Source organism: Rana temporaria, chromosome 1, assembly GCF_905171775.1.
Source record: "Rana temporaria chromosome 1, aRanTem1.1, whole genome shotgun sequence".
Classification (NCBI taxonomy): Eukaryota; Metazoa; Chordata; class Amphibia; order Anura; family Ranidae; genus Rana; species Rana temporaria.
Window position 1 is genome coordinate 493,020,277 of NC_053489.1, and position 20,506 is coordinate 493,040,782.

Consider the following 20,506-nt stretch of genomic DNA (forward strand, 5'->3'; position numbering starts at 1 on the left):
TTCATTATTATAATTTTTCATAAAAATTTGCCAAACGGTAGTACACAAGGCTGGTGCGCCTTTCTTTCTCCTTTTTTGTCTTCTATCAGGATTCCCCCATCCATGAAGGGCAGCAAGGCCTCTGTTACTACGGGTTTTTTTGACATCTAAAGAGAACTGTATGTAGACATTTGATCAATCATCAAGGATCCCACTTGTGCGCAGGAGTTTGTGTTTTTTGTTTGATATTGCTGTACTAACTAACTTCACATAGTTAATACAGTGTCTCTGACCAGAGCTGACAGTTTTTTTTCATTCAACCAAAAAACCAACCAACCAAAAAAAAATCATAGGGCCAGATTCTCGTAGTTTGGCGTAACTTTGTGCGGGCGTAACGTAACCTATTTACGTTATGCCTCCGCAACTTAGACGGGCAAGTGCTGTATTCTCGAAGCACTTGCTCCGTAAGTTGCGGCGGCGTAGCGTAAATAGGCCGGCGTAAGCCCGCCTAATTCAAATTTGGAACAGGGGCCGTGTTTTATGTAAATGCGCCGTCCGTGGAAATCTCCCAATGTGCATTGCTCCTAATTCACCGCAAGGACGTATTGGTTTTGACGTGAACGGAAATTACGTCCAGCCCCATTCACGGACGAGTTACGCAAACGACGTAAAATTTTCAAATTTCGTCGCAGGAACATTGGTACGCCGCACTTACGCCACCATATAGCAGGGGTAACTTTACGCCGGGAAAAGCCTAACGTAAACGGCGTAACTGTACTGCGTCGGCCGGGCGTACGTTCGTGAATCTCGCTGATTTACATATTTCGACGCGTAACGGCCAGCGTAAATATGCAGTTACAATCCGACGGCGTAAGAGACTTACGCCTGTCCGATCAAAGGGAAATCTATGCGTAACTGATTCCAAGAATCAGGCGCATAGTTACGACCGGCCAGACTCAGAGATACGAAGGCGTATCTGGAGATACGCCGTCGTATCTCTTTTGAGAATCTGGCCCATAGTGTGTACCAGGCTCAAGCCACCATAAAAATTATTTAAGGGTTCCCCTGGGGTAAAAAGTGAAAGGCTGCTCTATAGTATCAAACGTTATAGCCTACACTGAAGCAAGGAGGCCACCTTTAAAATGTTTTGGATTTTGTCTTTTTTATTGTATTATGCTGAAAACCAAATAAAATAGAAAATGTATTAAAAAGAATCAAGGCAGTGTACAACCAAAGCAACGTTTAACATTTTTGTTATTTTTAAATACACTGCAAATGTTTAAAATAAATCTGTGCATTTTTACAGATTATGTATCCTAAAAAATTTGCCTATAGAGGCTGATTTACTAAACTAAAGTTTCTCATTGCAAAATAATTTTCACTTACTATAGCTTAGTGAATGAGATGAAACTCTTCTGATTTCAACCATCCAATCACATACAAGGGAACATCTTTGTTTTTGTTTTTTAGATTTCCTTGCACATGATTGGGTATTCTGTGCAAATAATTTTCACTATATTCACTAAGCTAGGTATACATTTCTATGCGAAGTAAAAATTCACTTTGCTCACTGAACAGTTTAAACTCCTTTAATAAACCAACCCCTCTTGACTTTCTTCCTGAAAAATAGCAGTTATTACAGTACCTAGGCTCCCCTGTGGCTTGAGACCCATAGCTGGATATTTGCAGTGTGAGATCATCTAAAGCTGACCATACATAGCTTTAAATCCAAGCTTTGGGTGGCTCTATCACTGGTATTCAGGCAACCATAGGTGCTGTGGCTGCCTGAATACAGTAGCGGGTAGTGAAGTTTTCTTCACCCATGTTGCTTAACATGGATGGGGGAATCGATTCATTTACTCTATGGCCAGCTGGCACTGTTGGCTCTGACGGTTAGTCTCAGGCTATTTTGAGTGAAATTTGGTGATGCCACTACTGTGATGCTCACTGTTTGCAGTAGAGGAATCTGTACCTGAAGCCTTGATATGCAATAATCTTATTTATTTTAATCCAAGTAATACAGAGATTGGAAAATGGGGTATTATGTGTTGAAGAAAGGCACGGAGCATTCTCTAATAATGTAGAGTACTGGCACTGCAACCCAATTGCAGGTATAAGATGGGCTAGAGCTTGCTCCACTCACTGTGCCAAACAAGTGGTCCCCAGTCAGCACACAAAAGTCCTCCAATGTAAGGTGAAACCAGGTGAGTTTTGATAAAATCAATCTTTATTTAATCCAAAGGAGTACATGCATTCCAAAATAGAGCCATCATTGACATGTTTCAGCTCACAAGGGCCTTGATCTTTGAATGTATGTACTCATTTGGATTGCATAAAGATTGTTTTTTATCAATAGTCACCTAGTTGCTGACTTCATCTTACATTGACAGAGCATACTCTACCTAAATGGCAGGTTTTACAAATTGCTAAAGGAAATAACCATGCAAGTACACTATCGATGACTATCTAATGCAGATTAAACTTTCCTGTTTGTAGTTTTTATGAGTTTTGTCAATAGGTAATGCTTAAACATCTCATTGATCAGTCTGTGCATAATGAGACAGTTTTTTTTCCGATCAATACATGCCTGAGGCAGCATACATTAACACATTTAATTATTATTCATGAGGATACTTTATTTCAGTTTGCACTGCCCTTTAAATTTTTGAAAAAGGGTTACATTTCAATGTTAAATCAATTAAAAAAAAAGAGTTACATTAAGATTTTTCACAGTTGTGCGCGCATGATGCTAGGTACTTCCTAAGCATAGCTATAAGGTTGGACTGGGAGTCTCCCCTTCCTCTCCCAGCGGCCGTTCGACTTCATAGCTAGGAATGAAACAACTTGTCTCAGTTTCAAATATTTTCCAAATACAAGCGGTGGCAATAAGAATGCAGAGGGACAGGACACTAACATTCCCCCTTCCCCTCTGCATGCTTCTTGCCACCTCTTGTCTTAGGAAAGTAAGCGGTCATTATAAAGCAACTATTTTCAGAACAGTGAAATGATAATTTTTCTTTATTCACTTGAGTTACACCTTTAACCTTTATGAAAACTCTTAAGTCTCACAGCTTTTTAAGGTTTTAGACATGTCTTACAATTTCTGCTTTGTTGTGGTTGCCTTACTTTCTTTTGATGCCATACTTTAAATGATATACAGAAAAAGATTTTCTGTTGATTTTGATCTCATAAAAAAATTTAAAAGATGGGGTAGAGTGTTGTTTTCTGGAGTTCCGGTTACTGGAATTATTGCTCTCATTTACGGCGAGACCTCACATGTGTGGCATAAACAACCTTTACATATGTGTGCGGAACCTACACGCAAGTTCACATGTCTGTGTGAACACTGGGCGCTTAAAAAAAAAAAGTATTGTACTTTTTTATTCAATTCAAATTTACTTTACACTGCCTCTAACTGTATTTTTGATCAATTTTATTGCTATCACAAGGGATGAACAGCATAGGCCACCCGTGACAGGTACTCTTTACTATTAGACCCCAAACATATCCTCTCCCGAAAGCACTGATCAGTGTATTCTGACATACTAATATACTAAGATAGAGCTTTAATCAGGTAGCAAATTTGGATACGTATATTTTTATTTCCATGATTTAGTGGGAATAAATAGTAAGCATTTGGGGAAAAAAAATCTTAAATTTTTTCTAAGGCAACGTTTACCAAATTTGCACACTTTCTTTACCCTAAAATATAATCAACAAAGTCTGCTGATTAAAATGATATCACATTAGTGTTCCTTTATGTAATGTAATGTTACGGTCAAGCTCAAATAAATGTTTGCGATTTACTTTAGGACAGCTTTGCTCCTCTTTTAAAGCATAAATTGAATTATTGTATTATTAGGATAATATTAGGTTGGGTTGATGAGGGCACAAATTAGCATGAGGGCAACTTTTTTACAAGTTTGCAATCGCTAAAGATTTGAATGCGTGAGCATTTTATTCTTGTGCAGTGAACACAAATGCAATTTAGGGATTATTCTGGGGAGGGAATAATTTTAATTTATCTCATGCACATAGTCGCTTTTGTCCATACAAAGAGCAAAAGTGCTGCATACTAAGTTCCATTCACTAAGCTCCCTGACAAATTCCCTTCACAAGTGCAACTTACTTTGAAAAGTGAACAACCTTTTTGACCTTAGTAAATCAAACCTGGTGTCACTTGAGTGACAGCTCTGAGTTTGCTGGGGCTTCTGAACCCACATCCAAGATGGTGACACCCAGCTGTAATCTGAGGGCTTTTAAATGTCAAACCAAGAGAGGCTTTTACAGGTAAATACCATAAAATACATTACATTAATTTATAATCTTAAGCAAAATGTTGAAATAAATAAATTGGTAAGTGGCTCTAGGCTGCAAAATATCTCTATCTCCACACCAGTATACACCAAAAATGTCAGCCTCAACAGGTCAAGTTCCTGTTCACCTCCAAAGCATAATATTCAAAGCGAGATCTGGAGTCTGACAACAATATTTTATCTGGTAAAAGATAAGTGATCAGGGACATTCAAACAAACCCAACAGAACACTAATGCTTTTCAGCTGAAACCTTAGTCTTAGCTATGACTATGTCGTCAGCTGAAATGCGTTAGAAAATACATTGAAAATTAACATATATGATGTAATAATGTTGGTGATTACATCAAGACCAAATCAAGTAGTATTAATGCAATAATTTATTCAAACACACAAACACTGGGGCATATAGGGCCAGTTCATTGCACTTCAGTGCCAGCATCACAGCATCCTAGAAACCCAGTCCTGTAAATGGAAATTTACCAGAAAGTGCTTAGGTATGAATAAGATCTTTATCAGCATAATATTTTAATTTAATTACCCGGCTGCATGGCGCAATCCAGTAACCGACGGCAAGGATTGGGAGTCCCAGAGCGACAACCAGGACAACCAAACATTTTATAGCGATTGTCTGTTCTCGTAATCCTGAGAGATTTTCATACCAGATGGTTAGAAGTTGCTGTTGGCAATTGGGATGTGCCACAAACTGCAAACAAAAGGAGTAAAAATGGTCAATTGCATAAAGAGGATGGCTACTTTAAACAGTACTTGTCATTAAAATGCATCTAAAGACATTTTTTTTTGTTTTAATGTTGGAACAAAGTAATTGTAAGCCTTTTTTATTTTATTTAAAATAACAAACCTGTCATACTTACCTCCACCGTGCAGCTCGTTTTGCACAGAGTGGCCCCGATCGTCCGCTCTGGGGTCCCTCGGCGGCTCTCAAGACTCCTTCTTGCATCAGATAACCCCCTAGGAGAATCGCTCTCCCAGGGGTTGACCGTCCCCCGAGAACCGCATCATTGGATTTGATTGATAGCAGCGGGAGCCAAAGGCTGTGCTGCTATCAATCTATCCAATCAAGAGCCCGGAAAAGACAGGAACAGCACGTTTCCCCCCGAGGGAAATACAGGGCTCAGGTAAGTAAAATGGGGCTGGGGGGGCCGGTCACTGCCAGAAGTTTTCATCCCGTGCATTAAGGTTAAAAAAACACAAGGGTTTACAACCCTTTAAATATGGAAGAGTTCGAACCAATGGCAGGTTTTTATTGCTGTTTGTGTCCCTGCTAAGAGGATTCACCCTATCTATTTTTCTTGGTAACAATTTACACTTACATTGAAAGTATGGCAAAATGCAACATTTTTGATTTATCAACAAAAAATAGAGGGGACATTTTCTACTGGAAACACTTGTTTTAGTGACAACTGTCTGATTTTCTCTCACTTGTATCTCCAAGACAGGAAGTGAAGCACAATCTCTCTAAAAGTACACAGAAAGAAAAAAAGAATTGACAGGGCTTTTAGCCCTTTGCCACTCTATCCAAAATTAAAATGCCAAGAGGCGACGGCAAGCATTCAGGTCATGTGAGTGCTGTGATTGGCTGTGACAGTGGCCACATGATCGGGAAGATCCTAATTGCAAGTATGCATTGGGAGTTTTACAGTCCCCAATGGTGACTGTGCTACTGTGCTGGGATCACGCACAGGAGACTGTTTACATAAGACTGATGAAAAATGTAAAGTCAGCACTTAGTGGAAAAAAAGTAAAGAAAACAACTGCTAGCACTAAAAGGTTAATAAACCAAACCTTCTCGGAAAATAGTAAAAACAGTGCTGCGCTCAAACACAACAATAAATAAAATCAACACAAACTATGTTACAAAACATAAATATATCAAGTGACGAATCCAAGTGAATAAATGGTTACTGCCCCTTTTAGTTGCCTTCGGACAATAATGTGTGAATGGTATATGTGCAGTTCAAAAGCATAGCAAATAAATAAAATAGTTTTTGGTAAAATATCAGAATGCCTATATGGTGCCTATAATTAAAGGAGCCACATCTTCTGGTGAGTGTGGTGTGTTGATGGTGGTTATCAGTGTAGAGTAGTGCAAAAGTGGACTAGAACGATCTGGATTTATATGTTTAAAGGAGACACATCCACATTTTTTATAAGTTTCAAGTTTTGGTTCATATATATATATATATATATTTTGAATTATTTATTACTTACACACTAATGCTTCGTGTTGTTTAACAGGACAGATATTATTCATTTGTTTTGCTTTTGAATTGTACATATACAGTACCATTCACACATTACTGTCCCATGTCATTTAAAGGGACACTAACCATTTATTCACTTGTATTCTTCACTTAAAATATTTAGGTTTTGTGGCATAGTTTTTGTTGATTTTATTTATTGTTGTGTTTGAGCGTAGCACTGTTGTTAATATTTCACATAAGACCATATGTATATATGTGGCCTCTTGGAGGCAAAGCCCTCCCACGGGTAGGCTGCATGTATATGCCAAGTCTGAGGGACGTGGCTAAGCTTTAAATAGCGTATGGAAGCATTAGAAGGTCCATCAGGTTTGGATTGTTGTCTGTGTCCTCCCTGAGAGATTCACCATTTCTGTCTGTCCAGGTGGAGACTGTCACTGGGGCAGAAAATTATTCTGAATGTTACATCACTGGAACAGCGCCAAAAGCAGATAAAAATCAAATGACATGACAAATAATCCATGACAACTTTGTAGTAGGACATTTTCCCTTACTAAAAAAAAACTGTTGTCAGGACCTGTGCTTGAACCTGGGACCTCTTCTGTGTCTGGTGCTGATGCTTCCCACTGAGCTATCTGGGATGCTGGACGGCTCCCTGCCTGATCTATTGGACAAATCCTATCTGATCCATTGGACAACTCTGCCTTGTGTCTTGATTGCTGTTGAACCTTGAACTCCTTGCTCCTCCCATGAAATTCCTATAAAAGCCTTGTCTCTGCACTTCCTCTTTGCCAGGTTATTGTGCCTTCTTAGCCAGTGCCTTGCTATTTGACATCCCTGCTGCCATCTGTATTTCGCTACCACTCGTGATTGACCCTTGGCTTGTTCCTTGACTGCTCTACTGCCTGCAACTACTCATTACCGACCTTTTGGCTTGCTTACTGACCACGCTGCTGTTTAACCCTTATATGCTCATCCGCTACTGGACCTGGCTTGCTCACACCCTGGTGGGGCAAACCTGAGGACTGCGACCTGGTACTAGCACGCAGCTAAATCCATCTCCACCATCAGGAGCTCTGGTGAACACCAGCTAGTACTTAGACTCCGCACCTCAGGTGATCCTGTGTCATCTGCCAGAATTGACTGCCTGTATACCTGTCCCGCAACTGCTATAGCTACTAACTCATTATTAAATAAATACTTACCTTAAAACTAGGTCCCCGCATTGCATCCCAGTCAACGCCGAGGGAGCTGACATTTTCCCCACTGCTTTTTTTTCCGGGTTCGCGGCTCCAGCGCTGTGAGTGGCCGGAGCCGCAATGATATCACGCAAGGTCCGGCACGATATGCCGGACCTTCGCCAGACCTTCACTGCGCATGCTCCACTGACGTCAGCATGTAGAGTGTATAACTCCTAAACCATGTACCTACAGGTAAGCCCTATTATAGGCTTAACTGTAGGGTGAAAATGAAAAAAAAGGGTATACAATCACTTTATTAAAAACACAAACAGCTAAAAAGAGTAAAAATCTAACAGGGGTTTAAACTGTTCCCTGCTATATTCAAAACCAAACATTTTTAATTTTGGATTTAGATACTTGTGAATCTCATGCTGCTTGGACAGTGGACATCAGAAAATGGAATATTGACTTTGGCTCAAAGTTGTAGGCAACAATAATATATGTGAGTCTTTACCCTGATCTTATAATAATTGTATTTAGTTAGGAAAATATACAGTATGTCATAAAGCAGTTGTTTTGACTTTTTGTATAAAATGATATGTTAACATGTCAGAATTTCCCTTTTAAACATTCTGTATCATGGGTTAGAGATAGATTTTGTTACTATGGTTCCTTTTGCTGAGGATGTATTCTGAATTTTCCATGTTTTATCTAAAATATGATTATTATTTGAAATCAAAACATAAACCGTTGACACAGCATTTCAAACGCTATCAACCATTACAATACCAAAGTTATAATGTAAGTGTCAAATGCATGACTGCAACTGCTGCGTCTAGATGGAAAGAGCTGTGGTGCCACTTTTAAAAATGTAGATAAATAAGAAATGAGCAGGTTGTGTAGAATTACGTTTTGGACTATAAAGTCAAATTATATGAAGACAAAATAAAAGGAATAATGAAAATAAAATAAACTGCATTTTTGGAATCATCAGCATATTAGATTATTTTCTAACGTGTTACTGAAGTGCCAGTTACTTTCCCAGGGGACTACAATGCTCTTAATTCCCATTATGACACATTTACTGTATTTATTGGCGTATAACACACACTTTTTTACACTGAAAATAGAGGGTAAACTATGCCTGCATGTTATATGCAGGGGGCTGTGGAAAGATTTTTTCCTGAAACTTCCCTCTTAAAGTTAGGGGCCCGGATTCAGAGACGACTTACGCCGACGTATCTATTGATACGCGGCGTAAGTTCAAAGATGCGCCGTCGTATCTATGCCCCTTATTCACAAAACTCGATACGCCTGAAATATGGCTTCAGCCGACCGACGTAAGTTGCCGTACGCCATTGTATCTTGGGTGCATATTTACGCTGGCCGCAAGGGGCGCTTCTGTAGATTTACGCGTTGAATATGCAAATGACCTAGATACGCCGATTCACGAACGTACTTGCACCCGCTACGCCATTTACGTAAGGCTTACGTCCGGGGGAAAAGTTACCCATTCTATATGAGGCGCAGGTAATGCAAAGTATGGACGTCGGAACAAGCGTAGATTTTTACGTCGTTTACGTAAGTCGTACGTGAATGGGGCTGTGCGTAGGTTACGTTCACGTCACAGGCATTGAGCCGGCGCATCTTAGGGCGTAGATTTGACGTGATACTGAGCATGCGCGCGCATGCGCCATTCGTTCGGCGCTTCATTTACATGGGGTCACGATTCATTTCCATACAACACGCCCACTACCAGCCTACTTTGAATTACGCTGGCTTACGCCGGCCCATTTACGCTACGCCGCCGTAACTTAGGGAGCAAGTGCTTTGTGAATACAGTACTTGCCTCACTAAGTTAAGCCGGTGTAGCACATATGAGATGCGCTACGCCCGACTAAAGATACGCCGCTGTACGTGAATCTGGCCCTGGGTGCGTGTTATATGCATGTGCGTGTTATACGCCGATAAATACAGTACTTTATGCACTTTAAATGGACCTCTTCAAAATGTGAGCTCAAAAGACAAAAAATAAGCCTACATAGTAAGATCTGAGTCATGTGTAATTGTTTTATTAAAATAATTACAGTGCCATCATCCATATGCAGAAATAGAAGGGGCAATGTAAATTAAACTGTATGTGTTTAGTGTCACTTTAATGGAATTGTTATAAGGAATGCCATCTGCAACCTACACCATTTGTTGCATTTCTATATCAGCACCTTGGGCCAAATTCTCAAAAACGCTGCCTAACTTAACTTTCAGCAGTTAAGTTACACAGGCGTTAAATTTCTACCTAAGTGCCCGATCCTCAAAGCACTTACCTAGAAATTACACGCCGTGTAACTTAAGTGCCTCCGTCGCAAGGCGGTCGTCTGCTCGAGGGGGCGATTCCCATTTAAATTAGGCGCGCTCCCGCGCCGGACGTACTGCGCATGCGTGTGTTTTTCCCGACGGGCAGCGCGCGAACGTAATTTACGCCGGGCTTTGTGGATTGCGACGGGACAATAAAGTTGCGACGGGTAAAAAAAAAAATATGCGCCGGAAAAAAAAATCAAAATTAAAAAAAAAACGCGGCGATCGAAAAAAAGGTCTGGTTTTACATGGTGTACTAACTTTACACATTGTAAAACCAGCCCTAATTTTGCGGAAGCAAATCGTAACTTACGCAGAAAACACAAAGCTTAAAAGCTTTGTGGATCTGCTTAAGTACTCATTTGCATACGCTAGGCGGCATTTCGACTCGAAATGCCCCCAGCGGCAGATGCGGTACTGCATCTTAAGATCTGACAGTGTAAGTGTCTTACAGATGTCAGATCTTCTGCCTAACTTTGGAAAAATCCTTTTGAGGATCGTTTCCAAAGTTAGGCACAGGGATACGCGGGCTGAACAGCAGTTCCGCCTGCGTATCTCCTTTGAAGATTTGGCCCCTTGTTCTGAGGAAGCAAATTACGTGAAACATGTTGAGCTATTTATGAATGAGTAGTGGAATCTCCTACTATGCATACCAATTGGACATACACTCTGGGCCAAATTCTCAAAAATCCTGCGTAACTTAAATTTCAGCAGTTAAGTTACACTGACTTAAAATTTCTACCTAAGTGCCCGATCGTCAAAGCACTTACCTAGAAATTTCAGGCCGTGTAACTTAAGTGCCGCCGTCGTAAGGCGGTCCTCCTCTCCTGGGGGCGTTTAAAATTTAAATGAGGCGCGCTCCCGCGCCGGCCGTACTGCGCATGCGTGTGACGTCATTTTCCCGACGTGCAGCGCGCGAACGTAATTAACGCCGGGCGGCTTTGAGAATTTCGACGGGACACTAAAGTTGCGACGGGTGAAAAAAAAAGACGCGCCGGGAAAACAAATAATTATTAAAAAAAATGACAGCGTCGCTCAGCATGCATTCCTGAGAGGGAGAACTCCATGCCAATTTTCAAAGAAAAAACCGGCATGGGTTCCCCCCCCCCAGGAGCATACCAGGCCCTTAGGTCTGGTATGGGTTGTAAGGAGACCCCCCCACGCCGAAAAATTGACGTAGGGGGTCCCCCTACAATCCATACCAGACCCGTATCCAAAGCACGCTACCCGGCCGGTCAGGAAGGGAGTGGGGACGAGCGAGCGCCCCCCCCTCCTGAGCCGTGCCAGGCCGCATGCCCTCAACATGGGGGGGTTGGGTGCTCTGGGGCAGGGGGGCGCACTGCGGGCCCCCCCACCCCAGAGTACCCTGTCCCCATGTTGATGAGGACAGGACCTCTTCCCGACAACCCTTGCCGTTGGTTGTCGGGGTCTGCGGGAGGGGGCTTATCGGAATCTGGGAGTCCCCTTTAATAAGGGGGCCCCCAGATACCGGCCCCCCACCCTAAGTGAATGGATATGGGGTACATCGTACCCCTATCCATTCACATGGAGGCAAAAAGTAAAAGTTAGTAAACACACAACACAAGGCTTTTTAAAATAATTTATTATTCTGCTCCGGATGCCCCCCCTGTCTTCTTTATTAGCTCTATTTCCAGGGGGGGCTTCTTCTTCCGCTCTCCGGGGGGGGCTTCTCCGCTCTCCGGTGGGCTTCTTCCATCTTCTCCCCTCTTCCGCTGTTGACTCGGCGAACCCCGGTTCTTCTCCAGCTGTCCGGTGCCTTCTTCTTCAGCGCTGGCTGCCTGCTATGTTTGTGTGTTAGCTCAATTAGTAACAGGCAGCCGGCGCGGTCTTCTGTGACGTCAGGGTCTTCTGTTCTTCTCCCCTCTTCCGATGTTGACTCGCCGCCTGTTGTCGCTGTAATGATGGAAGCGCGCCTTCCATCCCATTTATATAAGCATCACCGTCCCATCATGCTCCGGTAGGTACCCACGTGGTGGGTGCCTACCCACGTGCACCCACCACGTGGGTACCTGCCGGAGCATGATGGGACGGTGATGCCTATATAAATGGGATGCAAGGCGCGCTTCCATCATTACAGCGACAACAGGCGACGAGTCAACATCGGAAGAGGGGAGAAGAACAGAAGACCCTGACGTCACAGAAGACCGCGCCGGCTGCCTGTTACTAATTGAGCTAACACACAAACATAGCAGGCAGCCAGCGCTGAAGAAGAAGGCACCGGACAGCTGGAGAAGAACCGGGGTTCGCCCAGTCAACAGCAGAAGAGGGGAGAAGATGGAAGAAGCCCACCGGAGAGCGGAGAAGCCCCCCCCGGAGAGCGGAAGAAGAAACCCCCCCCGGAGAGTGGAAGAAGACCCCCGGAGAGCGGAAGAAGAACCCCCCCTGGAAATAGAGCAAATAAAGACAGGCGGGGCATCCGGAGCAGAATAATAAATTATTTTAAAAAGCCTTGTGTTGTGTGTTTACTAACTTTTACTTTTTGCCTCCAGGTGAATGGATAGGGGTACGATGTACCCCATATCCATTCACTTAGGGTGGGGGGCCGGTATCTGGGGGCCCCCTTATTAAAGGGGACTCCCAGATTCCGATAAGCCCCCTCCCGCAGACCCCGACAACGGCAAGGGTTGTCGGGAAGAGGTCCTGTCCTCATCAACATGGGGACAGGGTGCTCTGGGGTGGGGGGGCCCGCAGTGCGCCCCCCTGCCCCAGAGCACCCAACCCCCCCATGTTGAGGGCATGCAGCCTGGCACGGCTCAGGAGGGGGGGGGGACGCTCGCTCGTCCCCACTCCATTCCTGGCCGGCCGGGTAGCGTGCTTTGGATACGGGTCTGGTATGGATTGTAGGGGGACCCCCTACGTCGATTTTTCGGCGGAGGGGGGGTCTCCTTACAACTCATACCAGACCTAAGGGCCTGGTATGCTCCTGGGGGGGGAACCCATGCCGGTTTTGAATTTAAAAATTGCCGTGGAGTTCTCCCTCGGGAATGCATACCAAATGCCGTCGCTGGAATGGGCCTTTACAATGTGTGACTAACTTTCCACATTATAAAACCAGCCCTAGTTTTGCGCAGGCAAATTCGGAACTTATGCAGAAATCACAGTGATGAAATGCTTTGAAAATCTGCTTAAGTCCTCATTTGCATACGCAAAGCTGCATTTCAATGAGAAATGCCCCCAGTGGCGGATGCGGTACTGCATCCTAAAATCTGACCGTGTAAGTGTCTTACACATGTCAGATTTTCTGCCTAACTTTGGAAAAAGCCTTTTGAAAATCGTTTCCAAAGTTAGGCACAGGGATACGCAGGCTGAACAGCAGTTAAGTCTGCGTATCTCTTTTGAGAATCAGGCCCCCAGTAACTAAATTTGTTGGACGCTTTTGCACTAGGCCACCACTTTCATGATTTAGGGTGCAAAATGCTGCTATGTTTTTGAATGTTTTTAAACTCTTATGCATCAATAAAGCTTTGTAATTTTTGCCAATAAAGTCCATGACCTGCGGTTCAAATGTGTTAGTTTCACATATAAAGATTATCTTTAGACGTGGCGCGGCTTACTAGGGTTAACGAGTGTCCAGCCTGCGAAATGCATTGAGGACTTGCCGCACGCAAAATGCATTGAGGCTTTGCTGTTGACGCCACATCCGGTCTTTTCCTCACGCTGTATCTGGTTCCTGAAACACACCTTGGCTCTGGACATGCGACCAGGGGTGTGAGGAATGTAGCAATTGACGGGAACTGCTCTCCAATAATCAGAGGTGTCCTGACATTCCCCCCCACACAGCCATTCACTGGGAAGATCAGTGTGCTGCTCATAGGCGTGTACAGCCTACTGTATTAGGGTGTTCACCCAAAAGCTCAAACACACATGCCTTTCTCTGCAGCTGCACTGGACAGTTAATGAATGGGAAGTGCTTTGTGCTGACCGGCTTCCTGTTTATTCACAAACGAAAGAAAGACAGATTACTATGCTTCAGTTATGAATGAACGCAGTGAGTGAATGTGTCCACTGTGTTCATTTAGAAAAGAAAGGCGCTGGTATATGACATATGACATATTGATTAGCCCCTTACCCGCTCTTCATTCTGAACCATCCCCCGCAGCAGCTGTATAAAGAGGAGAGGAGCAAAGCCAGCAGCATTGGGGGTGGGAGGGAGGTGCAACACGGGGTTGGGGAGCTCAAGCAGTAGGGGGAATCGGCAATGCATGTGTTGATTAGGGTGTGACCAGACACACCTGGCACACCCCATGTGCACACCCATGGTGCTGCTGTTTCTCCTACCCCCAGTTCTTATGCATCTGAGAAGTGAGGGAATGTGATCACTTATAAAAAAAAAAGGAAAAAAGATATTTATAATATTTTTTATATCTATACACAAATGTTTTACATTTAATTTCTATTTTAAAACGGAATGAGTTGTTTTACAAGGTGATGGTTTACAATCAATTAAACACTGGCATGCATAACCTGTGATTTTACAGCATACTGCGTTGCAATGCAACTTTGTTACAGCAGGAGCCAACCTTGCAATGATTGCTGTTTGGAGGGCTTTCCATGTAATGCACATTGACAAGTGTTGCAGTAGCAGATTTTTTGGACAGTGCAAACCAACCTTGAGCATTGGTGTGAACCGTCACCTTTAAAAAGCTTCGATTTTTTTTTCATGTCCTTGCATTTTAGCTGCATTTAGCCAAGACAGCCTAGCACTTGTGATGCTAATGATCTCTTAATAAAATTGTCTTATTGTAAGCTAATCATTGTCATCAATTCTCTTACCTACTAATGACCTTGGGCTGCCTCATCATTTTTACACCCCTTGACATGCACTTTTATTGCAGTCACATGGAGATGTTATGAAATGCTGCTTATTACTGCCTATGTATTATGATTTATTGATTTTATATGATATATTATATATTATTACTGTTTACTGTGTGATTTTATTGTACATTTTCTGTTTTTCTTTTTTGTTCTCTCTTTTTCGTAGTCAATAAGGAAGTGAAAAAAATGAATATAAAAAATAAATTAAAAAACATCCAAAAATTCTTCTTTACTTCCCTTAGATGAGGTGTAAATGTAAATGTTTTATATGGTACCAAGGCAAATAGGCATATACAACCTGTTTCAACGTTGTTTGTTACTATGCTAGAGCTCTAAAGGTGTACACACATTTGAGACCACAGCTACTCACTGACATGGTTAAAAATTCAACTGAGCCAGGTGGAAAATTATTGGACATGTATTATCATATGCATTCACTTTTCAGCAGTGTCAGGCCTCGTACACACGGCCGAGGAACTCGACGTGCCAAACACATCGAGTTCCTCGGCCAGTTCAGCCCTGAAGCCGCCGAGGAGCTCGGCGGGACGAGAGCTCCCATAGAACAACGAGGAAATAGAGAACATGTTCTCTATTTCCTCGCCGAGCTCCTCGTCGGCTTCCTCGGCCGAAAGTGTACACACGACCAGTTTCCTCGGCAGAATTCAGCCAGAAACTCGGTCGGAAGCTGAATTCTGCCGAGGAAACTGGTCGTGTGTACGGGGCCTCATTTGTATTCAGACAGCTACAGATGCTGCAGCTGCCTGAATACAATAGGAGGAAGTGGGGATTATTCCATCTATGCTGTTGGGGGACAATAGAGCAGTGAAGCATTCTTCATGTATATTTACACAAAATGTGTTGCGCTATATCAAAAAATATTCATTCCCTCACAAGGAATATATGCTAAACTATGTGCAAATATGTAATATCAGTACAATATCAGAACAAGTGAAAAAGTCCCCTATATCAGCAGACCCCAACCTTTTTGGCACCAGGGACCATCTGCGCGGAAGAAAATTTCACACGGGGGGGGTAAACGATCTTTCGCGCACAATGGCTGGTGTCATGGCACCATGCTTGATATGGTGTCAGGGTGATTGAAGCGCATTATTTCTATTATTACATTGTAGTAATAAATTAAATAGTTCACCTCACCATAATGCAGAATCAGTGGGAGCCCTGAGCGCGTCACTTGCCACGTTGCCTGTCACATTGGCTGTCACCAGATGCGAAATGTCACTTGCCACGTCACCTGCCACATTGCCTGTCACCAGATGTGGAATGTCACTTGCCACGTCACCTTCCACATTGCCTGTCACCAGATGTGGAATGTCACTTGCCACAGCACCTGCCACGCTGCCTGCCACCAGATGTGGAATGTCACTTGCCACGTCACCTGCCACGTTGCCTGTCACCAGATGTGGAATGTCACTTACCACAGCACCTGCCACGCTGCCTGTCACCAGATGCGGAATGTCACTTCCCACTTCACCTGCCACGTTGCCTGTCACCAGATGCAGAATGTCACTTGTCATATCACCTGCCACGCTGCCTGTCACAAGATGTGGATTGTCATTTGCCACGTCACTTGCCATGTTGCCTGTCACCAGATGCAAAAGGTCACTTGCCACATTGCCTGTCACCAGATTTGGAATGTCATTTGCCACGCTGCCTGCCACCACTGCATTGGTGGCAGCACTGGTCCATTTAGCCTCTGTGCAGTGGTGGGTTCCGCATTAAGGCGGGTGGGTGGTCATCTCTCTGTTCCCCGCCACACCTCCGATATTGAGGCTGACAGAACACCAGATGTGAGGGCGGAAGTGCAGTGATGCTTGCTTCTTCCATCCACCCAGCTCTCATATGCCGCTTCCCCCGGCTCTCTTAGGCCCCTTTCACGTGAACCTCCGTATGCTCAGCGGGGATCGCTCCGTTGATCCCCTCTGAGCCCCTCTGACAGGGCGGTCCCCGCTCTCCCCTATGGGGGGATCGGATGAACACGGAAAGTCTGTCCGTGTTCATCCGATCCGCAGACGGAAGGAAAAATAGGGTTTTCTTCCGTCTGCAGAATCGGATGAATGCGGAGGCGGGTGAGATCGGGTGTCAGCAGATGTTCATCCGCTGACACCCGCAATCTCATAGGGACCAATGTGTGTCCCATTTTCATCCTCAGATGAATGGATGAAAAAGCAGACATATGGTCCGCAGGTGTGAAAGGAGCCTAATGCCAGCCACCCGGCTCTCTTATGCCAGCCGCTTGGCTCTCTTATGCCAGCTGCCCGGCTCTCTTATGCCAGCCGCCCTGCTCTTTCACGCCGCCCAGGTGCCTCATGCCGCCCAGGTGCCTCATGCCGCCCAGTGGTTGCCGACCCCTGCCCTATATAATATACAATTAAATAAAAGTCCACTGTGAGCCAAATTATTAATCCTTCTTTACCACCACAATTTCCAGTGCGCCAGCCACCAGCAAACACGCCTGCTTCCCAAAAATTTGCATCTCAGTGTATCGGAGGTCTCAAATCACCTTTTAACCACTTGACCTCTGCAAGATTTACCCCCCTTCATTACCAGGTCTTTTTTTGCTATACGTCACTGTGTTTTTTTAACTGACAATTGTGCGGTCATGCAATGCTGTACATAAATGAAATTTGTGTCCTTTCTTTCCTACTAATAGAGCTATTCTTTTTAATTTTTTGCACTATAAACAGAGACCCACAATTTTGAAAAATAAATAATATATATTTCTTACTTTCTGCTATAAAACATATCCAATTACATTTAAAAAAAATAATAATTTCTTCATAAATTTAGGCCAATATGTATTCCGCTACATATTTTTGGTATAAAAATCCCAATAAGTGTAAATTGATTGGTTTGTGCAAAGTGATAGCATCTGAAAACGATGGTATACATATTGGAATTTGTATTTTTTTTTTTTTATACTAATAATGGCGGTGATCAGTGACATATAGTGGGACTGCGATTGTAACAGAATGACCCGGGACACCCAGAGACTTTGTGAGGATGGGGGATACTCCTGTGTCAGCGTCACTGATAACTCTTGGGTCTGAGTCCACCCTGTGCCTTTTGGGCATGGGGTGGCAAGTGAATCATAATTCATGTATTACATGAGATGGGACATCACTGATAGTTCGTATTGCAGGATTTTGAGATACTGCAAGATGTTGGCCCAACCAGTCAATAGTGACTCATTCTATGCTTAGCCCTGACTAGTGACATGCTAATTGAGTCAGGGCCTGGAAGACATTCCATTGTCCTTGTGTAAAGGTGTTAACCCAGGTCTGCTCCCAGAACTCTAATTATGCATGCTAAATACTGTTTATGTGTGATAACACTGTCTACAGCCTAGTGATGCTCAGAGGTGTGAATAGGTGTCAAGCTGTATGCGGAGACGAAACGTCTGCCTAGGGAATTCAGTGTGTGAAGGTGTTTTGTTGTTATGCTGTTAGTTAAGGAATGTTTAGTAATTAGCCTTAGAGTGTGATTAGGGGGGTGGAGATCTCATTGTTGCTTTAATGCCTTGTACTGTATAAAAAGCTGAGAAGAAACCATTAAAGTATCATTACATTTGGAACAAGCACAGAGCTGTGTCTCGTCTTGATTCTGGGCAAATGAAATGGGAACGGGTCCTGCCGGTTGGAGCGCCGATAAGCTGTCGTGACTGGGATGGAAGGTTGTAAACGGTGGTGACCGTTACAGTGGTGGCACAGCAGTGGGATGTTTCCATCGGCAGAAGGACGGCGACAAGGACACAGGACAATGGAGACGCTGTATGAACGGCTGAAGCTCTCTTCCCTCAAGGACTTACTGGAGAGCCGGGGCAGATCGGCCAGCAACCGTAAGAGAAGGGACATTATTGCAGAGCTTGTCCAAATGGATAGAGCTGAGAGGCCCAGCGTAACAGACAGGACACCCGATGAAGAGTTTTTTGACCGGGCTGTTAGACGTGGACTGGCACAGTATGGACCTAATCCTCTACCGGAGATCATAGACCGGGTTATAGCGGCTGTGGATGCCACTTGGCTAGAGCAAAGAGGTGCTGCAGCAGCAGAAGTCACAGCAGCACCAACTGAAGAGAGGGGAGAGGTACAGATGCCAGTCACCATGGAAGTGGAGTTCCAGGGATCCGGGGCAATTGGCCCCTCTCCCCAGCAACAAGCTGTGGTGGTAAAGCATTTACCCCCAGCTGAATCCCTGGCAGCAGGGCAGGATGATACTGGCTGCGGCACACAACTGCAGCTTGAGCTGACATCGGGGGATGGGACTGTGGTCTCCCCTATAAGTGACCCAGCAGAAGGGCTGGCAACGGAGCAGAGTGCCACAAGTCTCTGCTCTCACCTAGCAGGAGAGGGAGTTCTTGGGGCAGTGGATGGGACTGTGGTCTCCACTCAAAGCAACCCAGCAGAAGAGCTGGCAACAGAGCAGAGTGCCACAAGCCTCTGCTCTCACCTAGCAGGAGAGGGAGTTCCTGGGGCAGTGGATGGGACTGTGGTCTCCACTGACACAACCCCAGAAAATGGTGCGTCACAGAGACAGGGGGATGCCGGCTTTGCTTTGCAAGCATCAGGGGATTTTCTACCACCAGTGGATGGGACTTCAGTCTCCACTGGTATACCCCAGGAATGGTGGCCAGTTGGCCCAGATCCCCAGCAGCATGATGAACTGAGCCCAGCCACCCTGTCTTCTCTCCAGCGGCTGAAAGGACTCCAGGGAGAAGGGCCAGTCCAGGCCTCTCCCCAGCGGCAGGCATGTTCTTTGAGAGAGACAGAGGTTGGCAGGGTGAGTAATGCTCTGTTTGGAGCAATTTATTTGGGGTACGGTATGGATACCAGCATTGGAGGACTGGATCTACTGAATGACTTCGGAGTCACCCGTTCGGGGTCTCCTCCTGTGTCAGTCTCCCACCGAAAGGGGAGAGATGTAACGGAATGACCCGGGACACCCAGAGACTTTGTGAGGATGGGGGATACTCCTGTGTCAGCGTCACTGATAACTCTTGGGTCTGAGTCAACCCTGTGCCTTTTGGGCATGGGGTGGCAAGTGAATCATAATTCATGTATTACATGAGATGGGACATCACTGATAGTTCGTATTGCAGGATTTTGAGATACTGCAAGATGTTGGCCCAACCAGTCAATAGTGACTCATTCTATGCTTAGCCCTGACTAGTGACATGCTAATTGAGTCAGGGCCTGGAAGACATTCCATTGTCCTTGTGTAAAGGTGTTAACCCAGGTCTGCTCCCAGAACTCTAATTATGCATGCTAAATACTGTTTATGTGTGATAACACTGTCTACAGCCTAGTGATGCTCAGAGGTGTGAATAGGTGTCAAGCTGTATGCGGAGACGAAACGTCTGCCTAGGGAATTCAGTGTGTGAAGGTGTTTTGTTGTTATGCTGTTAGTTAAGGAATGTTTAGTAATTAGCCTTAGAGTGTGATTAGGGGGGTGGAGATCTCATTGTTGCTTCAATGCCTTGTACTGTATAAAAAGCTGAGAAGAAACCATTAAAGTATCATTACATTTGGAACAAGCACAGAGCTGTGTCTCGTCTTGATTCTGGGCAAATGAAATGGGAATGGGTCCTGTCGGTTGGAG

General features: G+C 44.4%; 1 protein-coding gene across 1 annotated transcript in view; it reads right to left on the reverse strand.

Annotated features, from left to right (window-relative positions):
• The window catches only part of TRPC3 (transient receptor potential cation channel subfamily C member 3), a 276,775-nt gene that overhangs the window by 72,440 nt on the left and 183,829 nt on the right, over positions 1-20,506 (reverse strand). Inside the window, exon 4 of the mRNA XM_040330375.1 lies at positions 4,835-4,999. Coding sequence (XP_040186309.1) covers positions 4,835-4,999 — 165 coding nt within the window. The remainder of the gene's footprint in view (positions 1-4,834; positions 5,000-20,506) is intronic.